Here is a 21,117-nt window from a genome sequence, read left to right as displayed (position 1 = left end):
TCAAATTCGATGAACTTTTTTAAAAATGAATGAACTTTTTTCAAACTCGGTGAACTGTTTTTCAAATGGATGAACTTTTTTCCAAATTGACAAACTTTTTCCATTTTTCTGCAACTCTTTCTAATTTTTGAACTTTTTCCCGAATTCATTTTGTAATACTTTTTGTGTATTTCTGTTGAAATAATTAATTCAAGGTATATAATATATCTCTTTTTTTTCGGAAGGGTATATAATACATCTCTACAGTAGGGTCAAATAGAGCTCGTTTCTTATAGTGGACAAGCAAGGCAGCTTGGTGTGGTGGTTGCGATGTCAGGTTTTGTTTTCGTATGTGAGAAGTTCGATTCCCAGTTCCCCTTGTTTTTTGCAGTTTTTTTCTCCCACGAATGCGCCGGCCCGCTACTTTCCCTGCAGGCGCTAACGCTTGCAGCGCTGATTACGAGCTCCCAGCCTCCCAGGGCAGTCCTGATCGATCGATTCACATGCACGAGCTGACTATCTATTGTAGCCCATGTAAGATAAATAATGGGTGGGGTTCAGCTTGAGTAAGCCCAAGAGGCAAATATAACGCCCAAAGTAGCCCAACTGATGAACTTGATGTATTTTTGTTATCTCAAAAAAAAACTTGATGTATTTTTTAGAATAATATATTGTGGAGATCCTATACAGCGCTGCTGTTTCTATGGGCTGGCCCATTTCGGGGTTTGACCCCAACCGGTTTTGGGAAGGTTCTAGAACCTTCCCAGAACCGGGTTTTTATGTTTTTCTTTCGGCTTTTATTTTTCTTTTTTCGTTTTTTATTTTCCTTTTTCTGTTTTCTTTTCACTGTTTCTTTAGTTTTATGTTTTCATTTTTATTCTTGTTTTTAATTTCCGGCAATCTATTAATTCGCGATTTGTTTTCTTAAATCGTTCTTTTTGAATGATGAACAATTTTTTTAGATATTTTTGAACATTCTCTTAATTCATGAACATGTTTTTCAAATCATGAACATTGTTCTGAAATAATAAATATTTTAAAATTAAAGACTTTTTTTAAAAATCATGATTTTTTTTTCAAATTCGTGAACATTTTTTCTGAATTCGTGAACATTTTTTTGAATCGTGAACATTATTCCCAAATTCGTGAACATTTTTTGAATTATCCAACATTTGTTGGAATTTTTAAAATTATGAACATTTTTTAAGTTTGTGAACATTTTTTTTACAAATTCGTGAACAGTTTTTGAATTCCAGAGCATTTTTTTGTAATCATGATTTACTTATTTTGTGAACATTTTTCAATTTCACTTACATTTTTACAACTTTGTCATTGAAAAATTTCTGAATAAGCCGCCTACTTATAAAGCTAACATGCTTTCCCATGCTGCCAGACTAGAATTGATTCGTTCGGTTTTCTCGGCTATACATGTTTATTATGTGGCTAACATCTTGTTAACCAAGAAGTTCGTAGCTAAACTTACTGCAATCATTAGGATTTTTTGGTGGACAGGTGTTCGAGAAAGTGATTCCAAAAAGAGCCTTTGCCTCCAAGCTTGGAAGGATATTTGTAACTCTAAGGAAGAGGGAGGATTAGGAATAAGGAACTTGAAGGCTATCAATGAAGGTCTCCTTCTCACAGCTGCTTGGAGATTAGCTAAGTCTCCTTCTTCTCACTTGCATCTCGTTTTTAAGGCTAAATATTTTCATAATGCCTCCATATGGACAGCCTCTGCTAATTCTCCTAAGTCGGCCTTTTGGGCTTCTATTCTTAAAATTCTACCGAAACTCAAAGCCCATTCTTTTTATCAGTTATCTCAAGGCAATATCTCAATTTGGAGCACTCCTTGGTGCTCTCTTTGGAGATCAGTTCATGATTGTCTTATTCATCAACGACATGGTTTTCAATATCCATCTTTAGTTAAAGATCTTTGGCTTCCGGACCAAAAAACTTGGAATCATGACTTGGTTTGCTCTCTTTTTCAAGAACCTTTGGCCTCTCTTATTGTGCAAACAGATATTATTGATGATGGTAGTCCGGATACGCTTTGTTGGGATCTCACTCATAATGGTATTTGTTCTTCAAAATCTACCTATAAACTTTGTTTGCTGGAAATTCAGGCCATTCCCTGAAATGCACCTTCTGTTGTTCCTTTGGATCTCTCAAATCTTCTTAAACTCATTTGGAAACAAAAGGATATGCTCCCAAAAGTTAAAACTTTTGCGTGGAGACTGCTTAGGAGGGCTCTTCCTACGGGGTTGAGGGCTGGTAGATTTTCCATTCATATTTCAAAAAATTGTTGTCGATGTGGTCAACAAGAGGATGAGGTCCATCTATTTTTCATGTGCTCTTTTTCTCGTGCGGCTTGGTTTTCCTCTCCTTGGTTTGTTCGTTCGGATGCTTTAGTTCAGGGGCATTTCACCTTGCATTCTGTTCTTCTTGATTTTCTTCGCATGAGGCATATGGTTCTCTTTCTAACATTTTTACATTTCTTTGGTGTCTCTGGAAAGCAAGGAATGGTTTTCTCTTTGATAGGGCGAAATCTCTTCCTCGTCAAGTTCACATTGCTGCTCTTGCGTTAACCTCTAATGTGTATGACAATGCCCTTTTCTTGAATCAGGCTCCAACTCCAACTCAGTTGTCTTCTAATCAAATTCCTTTGCCTGGCAGAACCCTTAGGTCTGCTTTGTTGGCTGATGGGGCTAAAATCTATTCGGATGCAGCTTTTAGGACCAAGAAAATTCCAGGTTTGTTGCAAGGACAGGTTGGCACAGGTGTGGGAATCTTTATTTCCTTACCCTCTAACCGAGGAGAGATCAATGTGCAAGTGCAAGCTTCAGCTCCTCCAACTTCTACTCCTCTGCAAGCGGAGGCTCTTGCACTAAATTTTGCTGCTTATTTTGCATCTCAACTCAACATTGCTCAGCCTACTTTTCTGACGGACTGCTTGGTTTTAGCGGGGGCTGCTGCTCTAGGTAATGTCTCCACTTCTGAAACTCCATGGAGTATCAGGAAATCTTTGGCTAGTTTTCTTAAGACTACTTATCAGCTTCAGCCAAAGGTGTTTCACATTTCTAGGGAGATCAATGGTATTGCGCATAATCTTGCTCAACAAGTTTTCCGTGCTATTGGTGACACTCGGCTCTCTTGTTTTGCTGCAAGACACAATCATGGTCTTTGCCCAATACTGCCGCTTCTTGAAAATTTTCAGATTCAGGGCTTTAGAATTCATACAGTTCACTGTTATTAATTTTCTCCCTGTAGGTTTTGGTGTGGCAAGTTTTTATCTCAGTTATAGATGGTAGCCTGGGCTTGTTCTTTGTTTCTTCTTGAGCTCCGCCTTCTTTCTGTACTATGTGTTGTGCTTGGTTTTTATTCGTTTGCAGATCTTTGGAGTTTGATGCTATATCGCGAAGCTGGAGTACATCAATTTCTTATTTTGCAGGGTTTTCATCTTGGTTGCAGATGTATTTTGCTGTTTCTACAGGACCTTGACATGCTTGCTTCAAGAAAGATGGCTCATCAGTAGTGAAGCAAAAGGCAACAGCAATTTCTAGTTTCAGAGTGTTCCTCTGCTAGTTCTGACCATGTTGATCATGGTGTAGTGGTCATTTCCACTTTGCCTCATATAGGGTCTTTCCTCAGCTCTCTTTTCTAGATACTGCTGCTACTCCTCTCTATATCTTCAGTAGATCTATGTAATTCTCTTTGTACTTTCTCTACGAGCTGAATGAATTTGGCACTTCCATGCCTTTTCTTGTTCAAAAAAAAACATTTTTTTGAAATCATGAACATTTTTAAAATTTGTGAACAGGCGGCATCCCGGCCACACATGGGCCGGCCCAGAAGAGGAGCGGGGGGTGCGCGCCCGCTTCCTTCGCAGCGCGTGCTGCGCCGCTCCCAATATTCACGTATTGTTGTGACTCCGGCCGCCCGGAAAATTGGCGGTGCTCGAGCTCGGACCAAACCGTGATCCTCACGCAACGTCCATATATATCTCCCAATTGGAGTCCGTGTCCACCTCCACCTCCACCTCCCCGTCGGCCCGTTCGATCGATCCTTTATAAGCAACAAGAGGAGGAGAGGCAGCAGCGAGGAACGAACCAAGCAGCTGATTGATCGATTCATCGAAGAAGGTGGTCATGGACCGACTGCTACCCGTTGTAGTGCTCGCGGACGTCCTCGGCCGTCTCCCGCAGCGAAGTCTCGCCGTTTCACGCGCCGTCTGCAAGTGTTTGCGCGACATCATCGACGATCTCAGCCTGCTACGTGCGGACCGGCTCCCGCTGTCGCTAGGCAAGATCTTCACCAACTTCGAGGCCATGGAACTCTCGGAATTCTTCTCTCCCGTCAACGACCCGGCGGCAATCTCACGCAGCGGCCTCCTTGGTATAATTGACGACCACTGTAATGGCCTTGTCTTGATTAAATACGTTGACCACTATGTGATGAATCCTATCACACTACAAGGGGTGCTTTTGCCCCCGCCGCCGCCCCCGTCGACGGAGATGAAGGACTTCTACCAAAACGGGGCCAAGTATCTTGTGTTTGATCCCACTGTCGCGCCAGACTATGAGGTCTTCTTGATTCCCCATGTTCCAGGGAGAGATAGGTTGGGTCTTTTGTCGCTGGAATTGGAATGGCCACCATCGCCATTTATCTTGTCAGTTTATTCATCAACAAGTAAGCATTGGGAGCAGAGGCCCTTTGTTCGGAAAGGGGACGCCATAGGGTCTATTGGTCATATTCTACAAAGTGAAAAAGAGAGAGAGAAGCACTACGGTGTTTACCTGCGTGGAGCACTTTATGTGCATTGCCAGAATGATTATTTCTACAAAATATCACCCTCAAACGGCGAGTACCAAGTAATCAAGCCACCGCCAGGTATTGAGACAAGCAATCACCGTCAAGTTTATTTGGGGAAATCATGGAACGAGGTGCGTTGTGCCATAGTAGACTGTTCGTACGAACTCCGGGTTTGGATCATGGATGAATCTCACGGACAATATGAATGGGTCTTGAAGCATCATATTGACATTCTGCATCTGATGCAGAGACAAGACAATCTACAAGTCGACGGCCCATGGTCTTCACAAGAATATTATTATGATGATGCTGGCCATGATCACATGAAGAAAGCACCACAAGAGTATTGTTATGATTACTTTAGCATACACAATGAGGAAGGACCAGCCGCTGAGGGAACTCGACTTGCTTTTCTCGGATTCCATCCTTTCAACAAAGATGTCGTCTTCTTGACGGACACATCAGAACAAGGATTTGCCTATCATCTTGAGAGCTCTACAGTTGAGCACTTAGAAAAGCTAAACCCAATGACCAAATCTGTCTATTACAACCCCCGAACATTTGTAGAAGTGTCTTTTCCTTTCACGCCTTGTTTGACAGGAGAATTATCGTAAGATATGTAACTTGTTATAAATTCATGATGAACTGTTCACATAACTGCTCTATGGGCATGAGGCAATGCATGTAACGGACATGGAGTATCTACACATGAGCTCAAACGCTCCCTTATGAACAGTAAAATCGGAAAAATAGTATAAAAAATAAAAAATTCTGAATTTTTCTTGTGATAAACTTTGACAAATGTTTTGTATGCTTACAAAATTTCAGCACGAAATGACATTCGTCAAAATCATGGAAAAAAACAAAAACAACGTTCCAAAAATGCTAGTTTTGAAAACATTTTGGAGTGCTGAATTTGTTTTTTTTGCCGGGCCTTCCGCGAATGTCATTTTGTGATGAAAATTTGCAAGCATACAAAACATTTGTCAAAGTTTACCACAAGAAAAATTCAGAATTTTTTTATTTTTTTACTTTTTTTATTTTACTGTTCATGAGGAAGCATTTGAGCTCGGGAGCAGAATAGGACTTTCACGAACATATATGTTATTGGACATGTTATTTGGTTCACTATCAGTTTCAAGATGTCAACTTTGCTAAAAAAATGCGTGTGTGAATTAACTTTGCTATTCATTTTATGCTCGTGTAAGAAGGAACTTGAACATATGCCTGTGCTTCGCAACCGGAGAAAAAACAATAGTGAGCATTTAAATTTAGTAAGAATTATATGTGCAAGTATAACCCTGTATGCACACCGAGAAAGAACATTTAGGTTATGGGTTTCATCATGTGTGAAGTAATCAATCCAAAAATAGTGAGCATTTAAATTTAGTAAGAATTATATGTGCAAGCATAGCCCTATGTGCACACTGAGAAGAAACATTTAGGTTCTGAGTTTCGCCATGTGTGAAGTAATCAATCCGTCATTTTTCAGTTCATTGATCTAGGGGATTTAAGGTATGAAGTTTGAGCATACATTTAGATCATGGGTTTTGTTTGGTCATCGCACGTTAAAGAAGGCCTGCGAATTATTCAATCTATTTTTCCATTCATTGGAGGAGATTTTAATGTATGAAGTTCCATAATGAAAGTGACGTTGGTCTTCTTTTTTCCATGTACAAACCATCGATATAGTAGAATCGGAGTTAATTCTACTATGCTATTTTTCCGTTCATTGATTGGAGGGATTTAAGGTGTGAAGTTCCATAATATGGGAGTGAGCTGAGTCTTCTCTTTTCCATGCATCTAGCTCAGGTAGTCGGGTCTTCCCTTCTTTTTTACTTGAGTAACAATCCTCAAGAAATTCAAGGTCCTTTTCCAGCTAGCTCACGTACCAATCCATCCATTCTTTGTCCAACTTAATCGATCAATCTTTTATCCAGCTTAGTCTATGTAGTTTAGAACACGTACATAAATTGGTACGGCTGCATGTAAAGGAGCAATTTGGGACTATTTTACATATTTTTGCCTTATTCCCATGTAGTTGGGCTGGCTAAGTGGCATGGGCTATGAAAGCCCAGGCACCGAAACGACCTGTGTTTGAAAGGCACGAGTACCTCAAAAACCCAACCAATTGCTGCCAGCCATTCCAACAAAAACATTCTGCTAACCAATCGCCAGCACAATTTACGAACATAGTGCAATGACTGATTAGAAACATTTTTTGATTCTTTGGATCTTTTTTGGACTTTTCAAAAAATAATTATTATTATGAATTCCCGAATATTCTTGAAAACATGAACAAATTTTGAAATCCCGAATAAGTTTTCAAAAATCTGTACAGTTTTTCGAAAATTCCATACATTTTTTGGAAAAACACAAAAAAATAGAAATGTGAACAATTTTTTGAAATTCACAAACATGTTATGAAAACATGAAATTTTTATAAAAAAGACGAACATTTTTTTAATTTGTGAACAATTTTTTAAAACATGAACATGATATGAACATTCAGAACCATTTTATAAAATCTGTATTTTTTTAACACAGACATTATTTTAAATTTGTGAAGATTTCACTAAAACAAGTTTTTTTCAAATTGGAACATTTATTAAAATATTTTTTAAAATCATGATACAATTTTGAAAGACACAAACATGTTTTAAAAAAAGGGAATGATTTTTCATTTTAAGAAATTCAGGGTCCTTTTCCAGCTAGATCACGTACCAATCCAGCCATCCTTCGTCCAGTTTAATCCATTCATCCTTAATCCAGCTTAATACATGTAGTTTCGCACACGTATATAAATTGGTACGACTGTAAATAATAGAGCAATGTGGGACTATTTAAAATATTTTTGAATTTGGGATTTGTTTTTTAAAACTACAAGTTTTTTTAAAATCTCGAACAATTTTTGAAAACTCAACATTTTTCAAATTTTATTTTTGAGTTTTTTTAAATGAGAACAAATTTAAAGTTTTGTGCATTTATTAAAATGGTAAAAAAATATTGGAATTTGGAACATTTAAGAAAAAGGAAAATAGAATTCTGAACATTTCTTAAAAAATTTGGATGAAGAAAAGAGTAAAAAGTAAAAATAAACTTGAAAGGGAAAAAGTGAAAAAAGAAGAAAGAAAATGAGAAAAGAACAAAAAAAGAAACAGAAGACACAAAAAGGAAAACGGGTCGGCTCTATCTAGGCCGCCCTGTGCAAAATTCTGAGTATTTGCCGCCCCGTGCGCAAACATGGTTTTCCCAACTACGTGGGCAGGAAAATAAGTGAGCTGGTTTCGCTGGGCCACAGCGCGCACCGCACATACAAAAAAATTGATAAACTTTTTTCCTTTTCTAGCAGATGGACACAAAAGTTTAGTACCACTTTGGATACAAAAATAAAATTTACGACGGTGAATGGATAAAAAGTTTTGGGTATATATGTATATACTAGTAAAATGGCCCGTGCGTTGCAACGGGATAATAAAATTGTGGTCTTCAAATCAAGTTTCTAATATTCACACTATATGTATATACACGTATTTGAATATTTGTGCACCAATCGGTGCATATGCGGGTGTAAGACACGTGCATTCTAACATGCTCACAATGGATCGATGTTGGACTTGATCCTTGATGCATGTTTTTTTTAAGTACATTCTCGATGCGTGTATGAGAAGCAAAAGAAAATGGCAGTCTCACGATGGATGAAGATTGGAGGGGCCTACGATGTAGGAATAACTCGGAGGAATGCTCATTTTTAAATTTTAAGGCTGGCGAGGTGGATAATTTACTTCAGTTTAGGGACACTTTCAATAAGAGATAAAAATTCAGAGAAACAATTAATAAATAGTATTTTCTTTCACTAGTGACGTTGATTTGTGTAGCAGCGGCGCCTTTCTATAGATGAAGACTCTTCATAGGAGCCAGACCTCTGTTTGGGATTCCCAAGATACTCTATCAACGTCAAACTCATCATAGAAACCAATAGTCAAACTGAAGTCTCCTCTAGAAAACATAATTAAACAACCATGAGCACTAGTGCAGAACCGGGCATTATCACCGGTTCATGTAACCGGCACTAAAGGGTGGGGACTAAAGGTCCCCCTCCTTTTAGTAACAGTTCAACACGAACCGCCACTAAAGGGCCATCACGTGGCACGAGCCAGCGCCGGGGGCGGGGATACCTTTGGTACCGGTTGGTAACACCAACAGGTACTAAAAGGTTTGGGGTTTTGTTTTATTATTTATTTTTCCTTTAATTTTGTGTTTTCCATTTATTTATTTTCATTTGCTGGTATTTTACAATACTACATATTGTACACGTTATACATATATATAAATAAAATTTCTCGTAGATCATATATATATATATATATATAGGGTGGGTCTATTATGATAACACCCCTTAAGAGTCTATTCTGCTAACACTTTCCCTTATTCTGATAACACCCACGCCACACCTATAACGGACCGAAAACAAAAACACACGGAACCGAACAGCCCCACACCACACCCCGAACCGCATGACCAAGAAAAAAACCCTCCTCCACCTTCTCTTTTCCCCGGGCCGCATGAACCACCAACTCCTCTCCTCCCTTCCTCTCCAGAGTAAATAGCGTAAAACTACCACTTTTCGTCCTATGGTTCCAAAAAACCACCACTTTTTTGTTTGTGACTGATACCTACCACTTTTCTCGTCGGCTGTCTCAAAAAACCCAAATCGCCCGTTGCTAGCGTTTTAAACCGTTTTCTGACGGTCCGGGCCCGCCTGTCAGGCCACGTCAGCGCCGCGCGTTTGTTTGACCGTTAACTGACATGTGGGGCCCACATGTCAGTGTCCCTTCCTCCTAAAAAAGCAAGCAGATCCCTGCAAACATTTAAGAAACGCAATCGGGTCCCTGTGAACTTTACAAAAAAGCAATCGGGTCCCTGTGGCGCCATGGCCGTGATCCCGCAGCCAAGCTCGCCGACCAGCAGCCGCCGTGACGAGCTCGCCGGCCAGCAGCCATGGTGCCACCGCGGAGGGGCGGTGAGGTCCCTCATGTGCCTGGCGGCGGGCGCGTCGTCCTCGGAGTCATTGGGCGTCTTGCGCTTCCTGGGCGGCGGCGGCGGCGGGCAGGAGGGGGACGGTGCCCCGGGGCGGAGGCGGAGGGGGGCCCGCTCGATGTCGAGGGCCTGGAGCACGGCGTCCTCCTTGCGGGCGTTCCTGGCGGCGCTGGCTGCAAGGAAGGGAGGAAGGGTGAGGCGGAGGCGGAGAGCGGAGGAGGAAGAAGGGAGGAGGGAGGAGGGCGGCGTACACGAAGGCGGGGCCGTCGCGGCAGTCGAGGAGCAGGATGGGGGTGGCCGGCGAGCGGGGCAGCGCCAGGCAGCCGTCGGGGAGCTCCAGGCGCGAGGCCCCCCTGCCGGGCTTCCACGACCCGTTGGGGCGGCGCACCCACACCAGCGGTGCTGGCCGGCGAGCTCCTCACGGCGGCTGCTGGTCGGCGAGTTTTCATTAGAGTTTCTTAAATGTTCACAGGGACCCGATTGCGTTTCTTAAATGTTTGCAGGGATCTGCTTGCTTTTTTATGAGGAAGGGACACTGACATGTGGGCCCCACATGTCAGTTAACGGTCAAACAAACGGTCAAAGTGACGGTTCATTTAGCTGCGGGCTTCACCTGTCATAAACCCGATTAATTTTTTAGCAACGGGCATTTTGGGTTTTTTGAAACAGCCGACGCCGATTCTGATAGTTATCAGTCACAAACAAATTTATGATGGTTTTTTGGAATCATAGGACGAAAAGTGGTAGTTTTATGCTATTTACTCTCCTCTCCATCGCCACAACTATGCGCCTCGCCGTTGTAGCCCACCTCCCACCTCCACGGCGCGCTCCCCCCACCTCCCCTGGTGTTAACCGCACTGGCCACCACCCGCGCCGGCACGCCACCACCGGCGCCTTCTTCCCGCGTGCTGCCAGCGGCATGGAGGCGCGCCGCCGGAGCACCTAGGCCCCGGCGTCGAATCCGGGCGGCAGCGCGCCGCCGCGCCTCTGTTTCCTCGATCTACGTGGCCTCCCGCGTACAAGCTCTCGACCAGGATCCCGCGCTCACCGCCGGCGAACACACCTCCGGTCCACCCCGCCAACCAGCGCTGAACTCCTGCAACCCCGCCATGCCCGCGACCTTCCTCCCCTTGCCGGCGAGCCTCCCTCCCTCGGCCACCTCCTAGCATGAGCCGGCGCCGGATCCAGGCCGCAGCTGGGATCCACTTCGCCCCCGCACTCCACCGCGCGGCCCCAGCAGCGCCGCCCGAACATGCCCCGCACTCCACTGCGCGGCCCCAGGTGCGCCGACCGAGCGACGGATTCGGCCCCGCCACGGCGCCCAGGCGACGGATCCCTCTTGGATCACGTCGGATCCAGGAACTGCTGCTCCAGTGGCTTGCGGGCGAGGAGGCGCGCAGAAGGGGTCGGGGCTACCGTCCCTCACCTCTCTTGCAGTCCACCGTCGTCGTCAGACATGTGCGATTACCTGATGTGTCGATCGAGGGGACTCCCCTGGCCTCCTCCTTTCCTTGTCATCGCACGCGCATGCCACCGCCACACCAGCCCAGGTTCCCCCCTCCTATCCTCTCCCTGTTGTTCTCCGATGAGGGCGAGTAGCGGAGCCTACCTGACGTAGGTCGATTGGGTCATCCTCTCTGGCTTGAGCAGCCCAATGCCATTGCTGGAGCAGTACACAGCAGCAGGTGTGTGCAGCCACCATCGACTTCCCGCGGGGAAGAGATCCCTCGGCCATGCCACATCCGCCCCTGGGATTCAGTTCGCCAGAGCACCCCTCGCAGCTCTCTCTCTTCGCAGGAGAACTATGGCAGTGTGTCGGCTTGCAGTCCGGTCGTGAGTTCAGTGCAGCACAGACGGCGATGCCGTGTAGTTTGCCATCCAAATCCCATCCAGGGTTGTTGCTATTCAGAAACATTTTCTTGTGTTTTCAGAAAATTTGATGAGTTGTTTTGGATGCAGTGCAATTCAGAAGCTTCTGTGCAGTCTGGTGACCACGGACGTGCGGCTCGCTAGCATTAGATGCGCTTCAGTGCTCCTGTGGGTGCAGTTCATGAGCGCGCCGGCGACGACGGCAGCAATGCAGTGCACTCTAGTAGTTGCCGTGGTGCACTCTGGTGGTCGTTGTGGTACAGCTCAGTGGCTGGCCAGGTGAGGTTTGCTTTTCCTCTGCGTGTGGTTAATCTGAGCATGAGCTTCATCGCCTCGGTGCTTTTGTAGTGTGTTCCATTTTCTTTTGCAGTTCCCTGGTCGTGCAGCTTGGTGACGCGCCAGGTGCAGTCAGCTGAGCGACACTCTTCTCCAAGCAAGAAGAGGAGGGCGATCTTGGTTCCCTGTCCCTGTGCAGTACAGGCGATGCGCCTGTGCGGTGCGGAGCACATGTGCAAGTCCGTCGGCCATGCGTGTAGTACAGGTCGCATAGTGGTGTAGTTCGCCGCTGAACCCCTGTTGTAGTTTTATGGCGCCCTGCGTGTGTGTGATGCAGTTTGGCGTCTCCCTCGGGTGGACGCATAGCTGCACTCCAGATCGCTCAGTACTGCAACTCTTTCCTTCCTTTTTTTACTTATTTTTTCTACGAAAGAAAGTGGTGCAGTTCGGTTGGATGTCCCATTGGAGTTTGACCTTGTGCCATTTCAGATCATATTGTGCAGTGCGACATGAGTTTCTCTGCTTGGGGTGCTCCGGGTACTTCAGTTGGGCTACTCGAAGATAAAAAATTATGTGTACAGTATATAGTTGTATGGCTGTGTAAAAAATATGAATTTGTGTGTTGAGCATTCTGAAGCGCTGATGTTATATTTTTACTTCGAGAAAATATGATGTGGTCCATTATGTGGTGGTTGGTAGTTTACTTTGTAAGAAGGGAGAAAAAGAAATTCACGTGAGAGGTTCACTTGTTTTTTGAATGAAGATTGTCTTTGTGGGACGATCGAAAAATATGGATTTGAGGTTCACTAGCAAAAATTAATGTGGTTCACTTCTGAGAGTGTTACGGTGCATTTTCAGAAGTGGTGTGGTTCACTTACACCCTAGGTGAAGCGCAAAAAAATAAATCGTTAGGGAAACGACAAAAATAGTAATGAGGTTCACTTTCATATAGGTCGCGATTCACTTGCCCTTGTCTCTGCGGTGCACCATCGTTCATAAAAAAAGTTGGAAAAAAGACAATAAAAATTCGTCTGAGAAAAATTTATGTTCGACAAAAGAAACTATGAAGTTCACTTGACCGTCTAATGCAGTGCGGTTTTCTGTCTAATGCAGTACATACGACAATTTTGGTGTCGCGAAAAAACAGAGTGTCCGCATTTCGTTAAAATCAAAATTACTCTTAAACCGTAAGGAATCAGAGAGAGTTCTACATGAAAAAGCTGCGGCACATTGATATCTCTCCAACGACGTATAATTTGAATCATTCCGATCAGCGGTTTGTGAAAATTTCGCGAAAAATGGCCGCTGCCACTCATCGTCAGCCGCACCATTTTCAAAATTAACTTAAAATCGTAAGGAATCTCAAAAACATTTCAACATATGAAAGTTGCGCCTCGTCCATAGCTTTCCAACGGCGTATCACACGCCTCGTTTTGACAAACGGTTAAAAAACTGTAACAAAAACAATACAGAAAAATTCAAAAAAAATTGAAAAACACAATTCCGTGAATTAGTAAATTTGAAACTGCTCTTAAACCGTAACGAATTATAGAAAATAATAGATATGAAAAAGATGCGCCTCGACGATATCTTTCTAACGGTGTATCATTTGCTTCGTTCCGACGAGCGGTTTAGAAGAAATCGGGAAAAAATGCTCGCTGCCACTCGTCATGGGCCGCACCATTTTCAAAACTGCTCTTAAACCGTGTGGAATCTCGAAACGTGTTCAACATGTCGAAGTTGCACCTAATCCATAGCTTTTCAACAGTATATTACACGCCTCATTCCGATAAACGGTTAAAAAACTAGAGGGAAAACAGTACCGGAAAAACAACGCGTGCAGTTTTTTCTGACGAGAAGTTCACTCGTGTGAGTATATATATATATATATATATATATATATATGTATATATATATATATAAACATCATTCTAATCACGGGATTAGAATATTATTCTGATCACAACATAAACTTCCTGAGTTACACGCCTGAACTTCTCTGTGTAAGAACCCGACCTTCGGGCTATCTTATCAACCGTGTTTCCCCGCGCGAATTTTTTTGGTCAGTCATATTCTATGTGATGTAAGTGTAATCTACAAACGGTTTTTAGCAACTAAATGCCCGTTTTAAATAGGAATCTCGCTCATTGGCGGATTTGCTCTCGGGTTGTGATGAAACATGTCTCTGCCTGATTTGCTCGACCTGAACTTCCCCTAGTGCTAGGTTGAACTTCTGCAAACATTGGCCAAATGAGGCTTGCGATATACCGTTGGAAAGCTATGGACATGAGTATCATGACCCAAGTTAATTTTTTTGGCAAAATGTAAGCAGTTTAAGAGCAGTTTTGAAAACCGTTTTTTTCCTAAAAAAATGTGAATCATATTTTCGATCGCATTTCAAAACCGTTTATCGGAATGAGGAAAATAATATGGCGTTGGAAAGCTGCTGCAAAACCGCTTCTTGCACATGTTGAAAGTTTTCTCTAATTCCCTACGATTAAAGAGTAATTTGGAAAATCGTAAAATTTCACAAACCGAACAGCCGAGTTCGTATTTTCGATGTCATTTCTAAACGGCTAATCCAATTGAGGCAAATGATATGGTGTTGGAAATCCTATGAAAATGCGCTACTTTTCATGTTTAAAGTTTTTTTTAATTTTGAACTGTTTAAAAGTAATTTAGAAAACGGTCCAAGTTGCACCGAGTTCGTATTTTCGAGCTAATTTTTTAACCGTACATTCGAATGTAGCAAATGATATGGCGTTGGAAAGCTTAAGAAAATGCGAAAAAATTTGGTATATATTGTTTCTCCCAATTCCTTACTGTTTTAAATCAATTTTGAAAACGGCTAAAAATATATTTTTGCCATAATTTCTACAAACTTTATCGGAATGGGGCAACTAATATACCGTTGAAAAGCTAAGAAAAATGCGAAACTTTTTCATGTTGACGGTTTTCTCTGATTCCTAGCAGTTTTCAAGTAATTTCAAAAATGATGAGATCATTCGTTCTGCCTTTATCGCGAAACAGATTATTCGAAAATGCACCGCTTGAAGAACCTGAACTTCTCGGCATGTCTACTTGAACGTCACTCTGATTTTCACGTGTTTTTTTGCCCGTAGCTCTTGATCCACTCACCGGAACACTCACCGGAATTGAGCAAGTAATATACCGGTGGAAAGCTGATGTAGACAAGCAACTTTCCTGTGTTGATCGTTTTTTTTCATACTCGCGACAATTTTAAAAGTTTTTCATCTCAAATTCATTCACTATAGTAGTCCAACTTCCTGCTGTTTTCACGTTGAACTTCTGTGACGTATTTTCGTTTGTAATTTTTCTCAACCATTTCGTCAGTGTTACACAAATGATATTCTTTTTGTACAAATCTCTCTCACAATATTTTTTTACTTCCTCCGACCGAGGACTTGAACTTACACAAATGATATTCCTGTCGTTTTGAAATAACTTAGAGAAATGACGAGATCATGATTTCCGCCTTCATTGCGAATAGAAACGCACTGCATGAAGTAGTTGAACTTCTCGGGCATGTCTGTTTGAACCTCACTCTGTTTTTGACGTGCTGTTTTTTGCACTGCGTGAAGTAGTTGAATTTCTGGGGCTTGTCTGTTTGAACTGCACTCTGTTTCACTTTATTGTATTTTTCTTATATTAAATACACACCATATAGTACGTGAACTTCTGGTTGTTATCACTTTGGACTTCTCTCTGGTTTGAGAGAATTATTTTAAAACACAAAAATCAACATATTTTTGAAGTATTTTGGACATCTAAATACACGGTGAACCTGTCTCACAATTTTTTTAACTTTCTCTGACCGAGGACTTGAACTTACACAAATGATATTCCTGTAGTTTTGAAGTAAATTAGAAAATCGCAAGATCATGATTTTTGCGTTCATCGCGAACGGAAATGCACTGCGTGAAGTAGTTGAACTTCTAGGGCATGTCTGTTTGAACTTCACTCTGTTTTTGACGTGCTGTTTTTCGCCCGTAATTCCCAAACCACTTACCGGAATTGTGCAAATGATATACCGATGGAAAGCTGTTGAAAACTCGCAACTTTCCTGTGTTGATCAGTTTTTCATACTCGTGATGGTTCAAAATAATTTTTTGAATACACAAAAACATGTTTTAAACAGTATACATAAAAATTTTAAACCATTCATCGGAATATAGCATATAATATACCGTTGGAAAGCTTATGAATAGGAGCAACTTTTTCATGTAGACAGGTGTTACAAATTCGTTGCCGTTTGAGAGCGATTTTAAAAATGGCAAACAGGATGTTGTTTTTGCCTCTTTTTTAACATGTAATTGAAGGTTGGAGTCTCGTAATATAATTTTTGAACTGTGCAGGGTGGAGCACATGAACTTCTTGCAACAAACCTTTTAGGCTTTTACTTTTTTATTCTTTTATTTTCTTCCGAAACGCATACCGTGTAGTAATTGAACTGCTCGCTGTTTTCACCTTGAACTTCTGTCACATATTTTTGTTCGCGATTACTCATCCGTTTCGTCGGTGTTACACAAATGATATACCATTAGAAACCTGTTGCAAAGATGCAACTTTTTCTAACACGGTTTAACTTTTGTTTCGAACAAGATACACCAATTTGTATTAACCGTTTATTTGGAATAAGAATATTATATACCCTTGGAAAATTGTTGAATAGGGGAAACTTTTTGAACTTTCTCGGGCTTAGCACTTGAACTTCTAGCAACAAAATTTTTAGACTTCGTTTTTATTCATTTTTTCTCATACAAACACACACACATGTAGTACATGAACTTCGGGCTGTTATCAATTTGAACTTCTCTCTGTTTCGCTTTAGTAATGGAAAATTTTGAACTTTGAGAGTTAACATTTTCTAGGTGACGCTTTTTGTTTTCTTCATGAATTATAAAAATCGCACCGCTCTGTTATTTGAATTTGAACTTCTTAGTTTATTTTTTGTTAATGAGGAATTTTGAGTTTTGTAATCGCTTCATTATTTAAATTTGGATTGCTTCTTTATTTAAAGTTAAACTTCTAGGTTTTTCCTAGAAACGGAGAAAATGTATTTTTAATCCATAATTTGAACTATTCTGTTATTTTAATCTCCACTTCTTGAGATTTAATTAAAAACACGAAAATTTATGTTTTCTAGAAACGGTGAAATACTTGCTTGAAAGTTTTGTTTTATTTTTGAAATACTTTGTCATTTTGGTTTGAACTTCTTATGAAATTCCCATCAAAAAGTTTTGAACTTCTCTATCTTTTTAATTTAAACTTCTTGGTTCATTATTTAGAAATGGAGGAAACCCTTGTGTTGTAATAAACATCAAACCGCCCCTTTATTGAAGTTTGAACTTCTAAGTTTTTTAGAAACAAGGACAATCCTTTTTCGTTTAAAACTTTTGCCAGTATTTTTAACACATGAGAGGAAGTGAATATTATTTAACATATGTACAAACGAGTAGCCATTTAACAAGTATTCCTAAAAAGGGGGCACAAATAAATGATGGGCCTAGTGCGGCATGGTAAACACATATGCTTACAATTTTTTTGCAACCTATTTAATGAAAAAAATGATTTGTAACAAGATGCATGAGCTTGCTTCCTTTTTTTGCATAGGCTGAACAGAGCAAAATAAACGACTACAAAAGTTGAGAATGTTTCTTTTAAACTGAAAAACTGTGGAATTTTTACCAGCACATGTTTTCATCCCAATCATGTTCCTTATCTTCTCAAGTGACCAGAACATGCGCTGTGCTTCCATTTTTTTATATGTTCAATAAAATCAGAGCAGTCCAATGTCGTAAACATCCATAGTCCAACGACCAAAATAACCAGAGTATATATGAAGAAAATACAAGTTTTGTGGACCCTTTTTTCTACCACACACACACACCTTTGTTCTCATCCATCTCCAAAGCCACCACCACTGAGCTACTCACGCAATAGGAAAAAGATCAGCACTTTTTGCATAAGTGAATGACTAAGAGTTGACAACAACAACTACAAGTTGAAGGGACTAGTCAAGTGAAGTGCTTGTAGTGTTAACCTGTAGCAAATTCATGATGGCCAATTCCACCAAGAGCACGCCATGTATGGATATGAACTCCACAAACAGCTATACTAATCCCTCCTCGCGTTGGCTACAATTGACTCGGCTTCCATCGGATGTTGTGCCCGCGTCGACGGCTCACTGCAGTCAAGCACCAGCGAATCCGCGACCGCCGGACATTCTGAACTAACAACAAACAGCGACCTGAACTTCTGTTTGTGGGAGAATCGTTTCTGAACTTTTTAGTAATCAGTAGTACAAATCCACAGTAATTTTGATGAAACAACACATGAGTTCAGTTAGTTTTTCTGAACTTTTCTGAAGACAACGAAGCAAGAACAGGCCAGGGGGCGAACGGCCGCTAGCTGCTGGCACAGCGGGGAGGGAAGTAGCCGCTCTGCCACGAGTGGTAGCTGACGTTGCACAAGGGAAGCTTGGCGCTGGAAGGGCAGGCCAAGGCAGTGTGCTGGAAGCTCTATGCGGTGGCAGCGCACTGGTGACAGAGGGCGGAGACGTGCAGCGAGCCAGGCACGACGCGGCGGTGGAGTGGCGGGAGCGTCCGCTCCATGGATGAACCTTCATTGGAAAGGTCAAGGTGGCCGTCGCGAGAAGGTCAATGTGGCCGGAGACGCAGGAACGGCGGTGCTTGTGTGGTGGCCGGGGACAGCGGCGGTTGGGTTGACGGCCAGCGGCGGCCTGTGGGGATTGAATGCCATGGTGACTGGATCATGCCTATCGTGCACTATGAAACTGAACTAACGCATCAGGCGAAGCTGACCTACATAGTATAGAAAAAGAAGTCAGCGGAGTAGACAACAAGGTATAATGCTCTTCTGTTTTTTCAACTGAACTGATGCATCAGGCGAAACTGACCTGCAGCAATGCCATTTTTCAGAGGATAACGACAAACAAATGTGACATACTGGGGTTTTCTGCAGACAAAGAAGAGAACTTCTGTTATTCAAAAAACAAATAACAGAAGTACGAAGCCATCAAAATCTCACATGGCCCGCGTCCAGGGGCACGAGCATTATCCACTTCACAAGATTATTTTAGTTTAGTAGTACGTACTAGTTAGCACAACCAGAGAAGGTTTTCCTAGTGAGCAACCTAGTTGCCTGAACTTCTGAAGAACAAAAACAAGTACGGTGTCAAGATAGATTTTCAGAGTAGCTAGTTCCTCAAAATTGACAGCTGAAGGTCGCGGCCTCCTCCAGCTGCAGGTCCACGTCTCCTACAGCTGAAGGTCGCGGCCTCCTCCAGCTGCAGGTCGGGCCAATCCACGCGTGGGCTGGTGGTCAACCATTTGGCTTGCTAGACTGAATGTCTTTCTTTTTGGACTTGCCGTGGCTGGGGGATGGAGAAGCTGGATCGGGGCATCACTCGTCAGCGCGTACGCAACCAGGACGATAAACGACATGGGCCGCCATCGCGCACACAGCCTTGGGCAGCAGCGGAGCCAGAGGTAGACGAAGGCCAGCGTGTCGTGGAGGCGGTCGGGGAGGAAGGCTACAGCGGCAGGTGGAGGATGGCCGCGGCGGTCGCTTGCTGTGGTAGGAGGCCGGTGGCTGCATCGTCATGCTCGACGCTCCAACTCAACTCCAGTGGACGCGACAAGAACGCCGCTTGAGGGAGAAACTTTTTTTGCAGAGGTCAAGTCAGCTGTAGCGAGAAGGTCACCTCCCCGGAGATCCACCGGAGTCGCGGGGTGGGGCGGCGGCGTCGCTCGAGGATGGCGGGGTGGGGCGGCAGCGGCGCGCGTGAAGGCGGGGTGGGGCGGCGGAGTCGCGCGGGGATGGTGGGATGGGGCGGCGGCGCGCCGTGATCTGGGAAGAATATGGTTGCGCCGGCGGGTAGACGTGGCGGTGCGAGAAGGTGGCGTGTGGCCGGAGTGGCGGGAGAAGGTGTCCGGCCATGGCGACGGAGGTCGCGCGGCGACAGGGGGGCCAGGAAGCTCGCGCGGAGGCGGGGGCCCCGGGGAGATCATGCGGCGGCGCGGGGTGAGGGGAATCTGGGGCGGGGGCAGGAGGTTGGGAGCGATTTCTTTTTCCGCTACCGTTTCCGTGAGTTTAGGAAACCCCATCGCTGTTATATAGGGGCGGCGTGATCCAAATAACTATTTTAATTCTGGGATTAAAATAGTGTTATATATATATATATATATAGGTAAATTATATGGGGCACCTAGGTGCCTGGGCACCTCATTCGGATCCAACCCGTTAAGTGTTTTGTATTTGGAAATAATCACTAGTACCATCCAAATAATCTTCTTTCCTTTCTCTACCTGCATGCAATTACTTCCGCTGCCATTTATTGCAGATTGGTTTCCAAAAAACTAGAAGCTATTGATTCTCTGGAATAATTTGTTTCCTTAAACAAATTCGACTAGTCACATTAAAAATAGTTTGAACGCTCGTACTTGGTTCAGTATATACCCTATGACTTATTCTAATTTTTACTAGATACGTACAAAATAGTCCAATATATTTGTAAGTGCATACTCAGGCCCGCGAAAAAGGGCATACTCAAGATATTGTTAATGAAAATATACAAATACCCGGGGCAATTATATCTAATGAAAATACATACCGAAAATATTATACCTAATGAAAATATACAAATACCCGAGGTATTGTTTCTACTGAAAATATACACATACCAAGGTATGATACCTAATAAAGATTATGGATATATCTCGGGTATCCTAAATGAAATGAAGTTTGAATAACCAACAGTGATATAATTTGGTGCATACTCAAGTCCCAAAAAAATGCATAGTGAAAATATTGCTCAGTATGTACATATACCTCGAAGTGAAATTTATTGGTATATACCCACAAATGACACTACCTTTTAATAGGTGGATACATGTTCGTAAATTAAATATTAGTACATGTAAAATCAAAATATTTGTGAAAATCAAAATAAATTGTCATAAATTCCAATTTAAATATTAGTACATGTACATGTATACGTACACATGACGTTTGAAGCGTTTTCTATGTATCTTAGACTGCTAGTTTTCCACACACGTACATGTACAAATATAATTTAGTTACATGCACTAAAATCTGGAAACT

The 21,117-nt window shown here is 42.5% G+C and overlaps 1 protein-coding gene and 1 long non-coding RNA gene across 2 annotated transcripts; one reads left to right on the top strand and one right to left on the bottom strand.

Annotated features, from left to right (window-relative positions):
• The first annotated feature begins 10,597 nt into the window (after window positions 1-10,597).
• On the top strand, window positions 10,598-12,637 carry LOC120966088 (uncharacterized). The gene is made up of 2 exons (XR_005759114.3): window positions 10,598-11,973; window positions 12,065-12,637. It is a non-coding gene; the product is annotated as an uncharacterized lncRNA (long non-coding RNA).
• A 5,096-nt stretch (window positions 12,638-17,733) lies between these two features.
• Window positions 17,734-20,094, bottom strand: LOC120966084 (uncharacterized). Its single transcript, XM_073502179.1, has 3 exons — window positions 19,718-20,094; window positions 18,911-18,969; window positions 17,734-18,815 (listed from the first exon to the last, which is right to left on the bottom strand). The coding sequence occupies exons 1-3, from the start codon at window positions 19,951-19,953 to the stop codon at window positions 18,793-18,795; spliced, it is 318 nt and encodes a 105-aa protein (XP_073358280.1). The 5' UTR covers window positions 19,954-20,094; the 3' UTR covers window positions 17,734-18,792.
• Window positions 20,095-21,117: the final 1,023 nt, after the last annotated feature.

The sequence above is a fragment of the Aegilops tauschii genome, chromosome 1, assembly GCF_002575655.3.
Source record: "Aegilops tauschii subsp. strangulata cultivar AL8/78 chromosome 1, Aet v6.0, whole genome shotgun sequence".
Classification (NCBI taxonomy): Eukaryota; Viridiplantae; Streptophyta; class Magnoliopsida; order Poales; family Poaceae; genus Aegilops; species Aegilops tauschii.
This window is presented reverse-complemented; position numbering and strand designations above follow the sequence as displayed.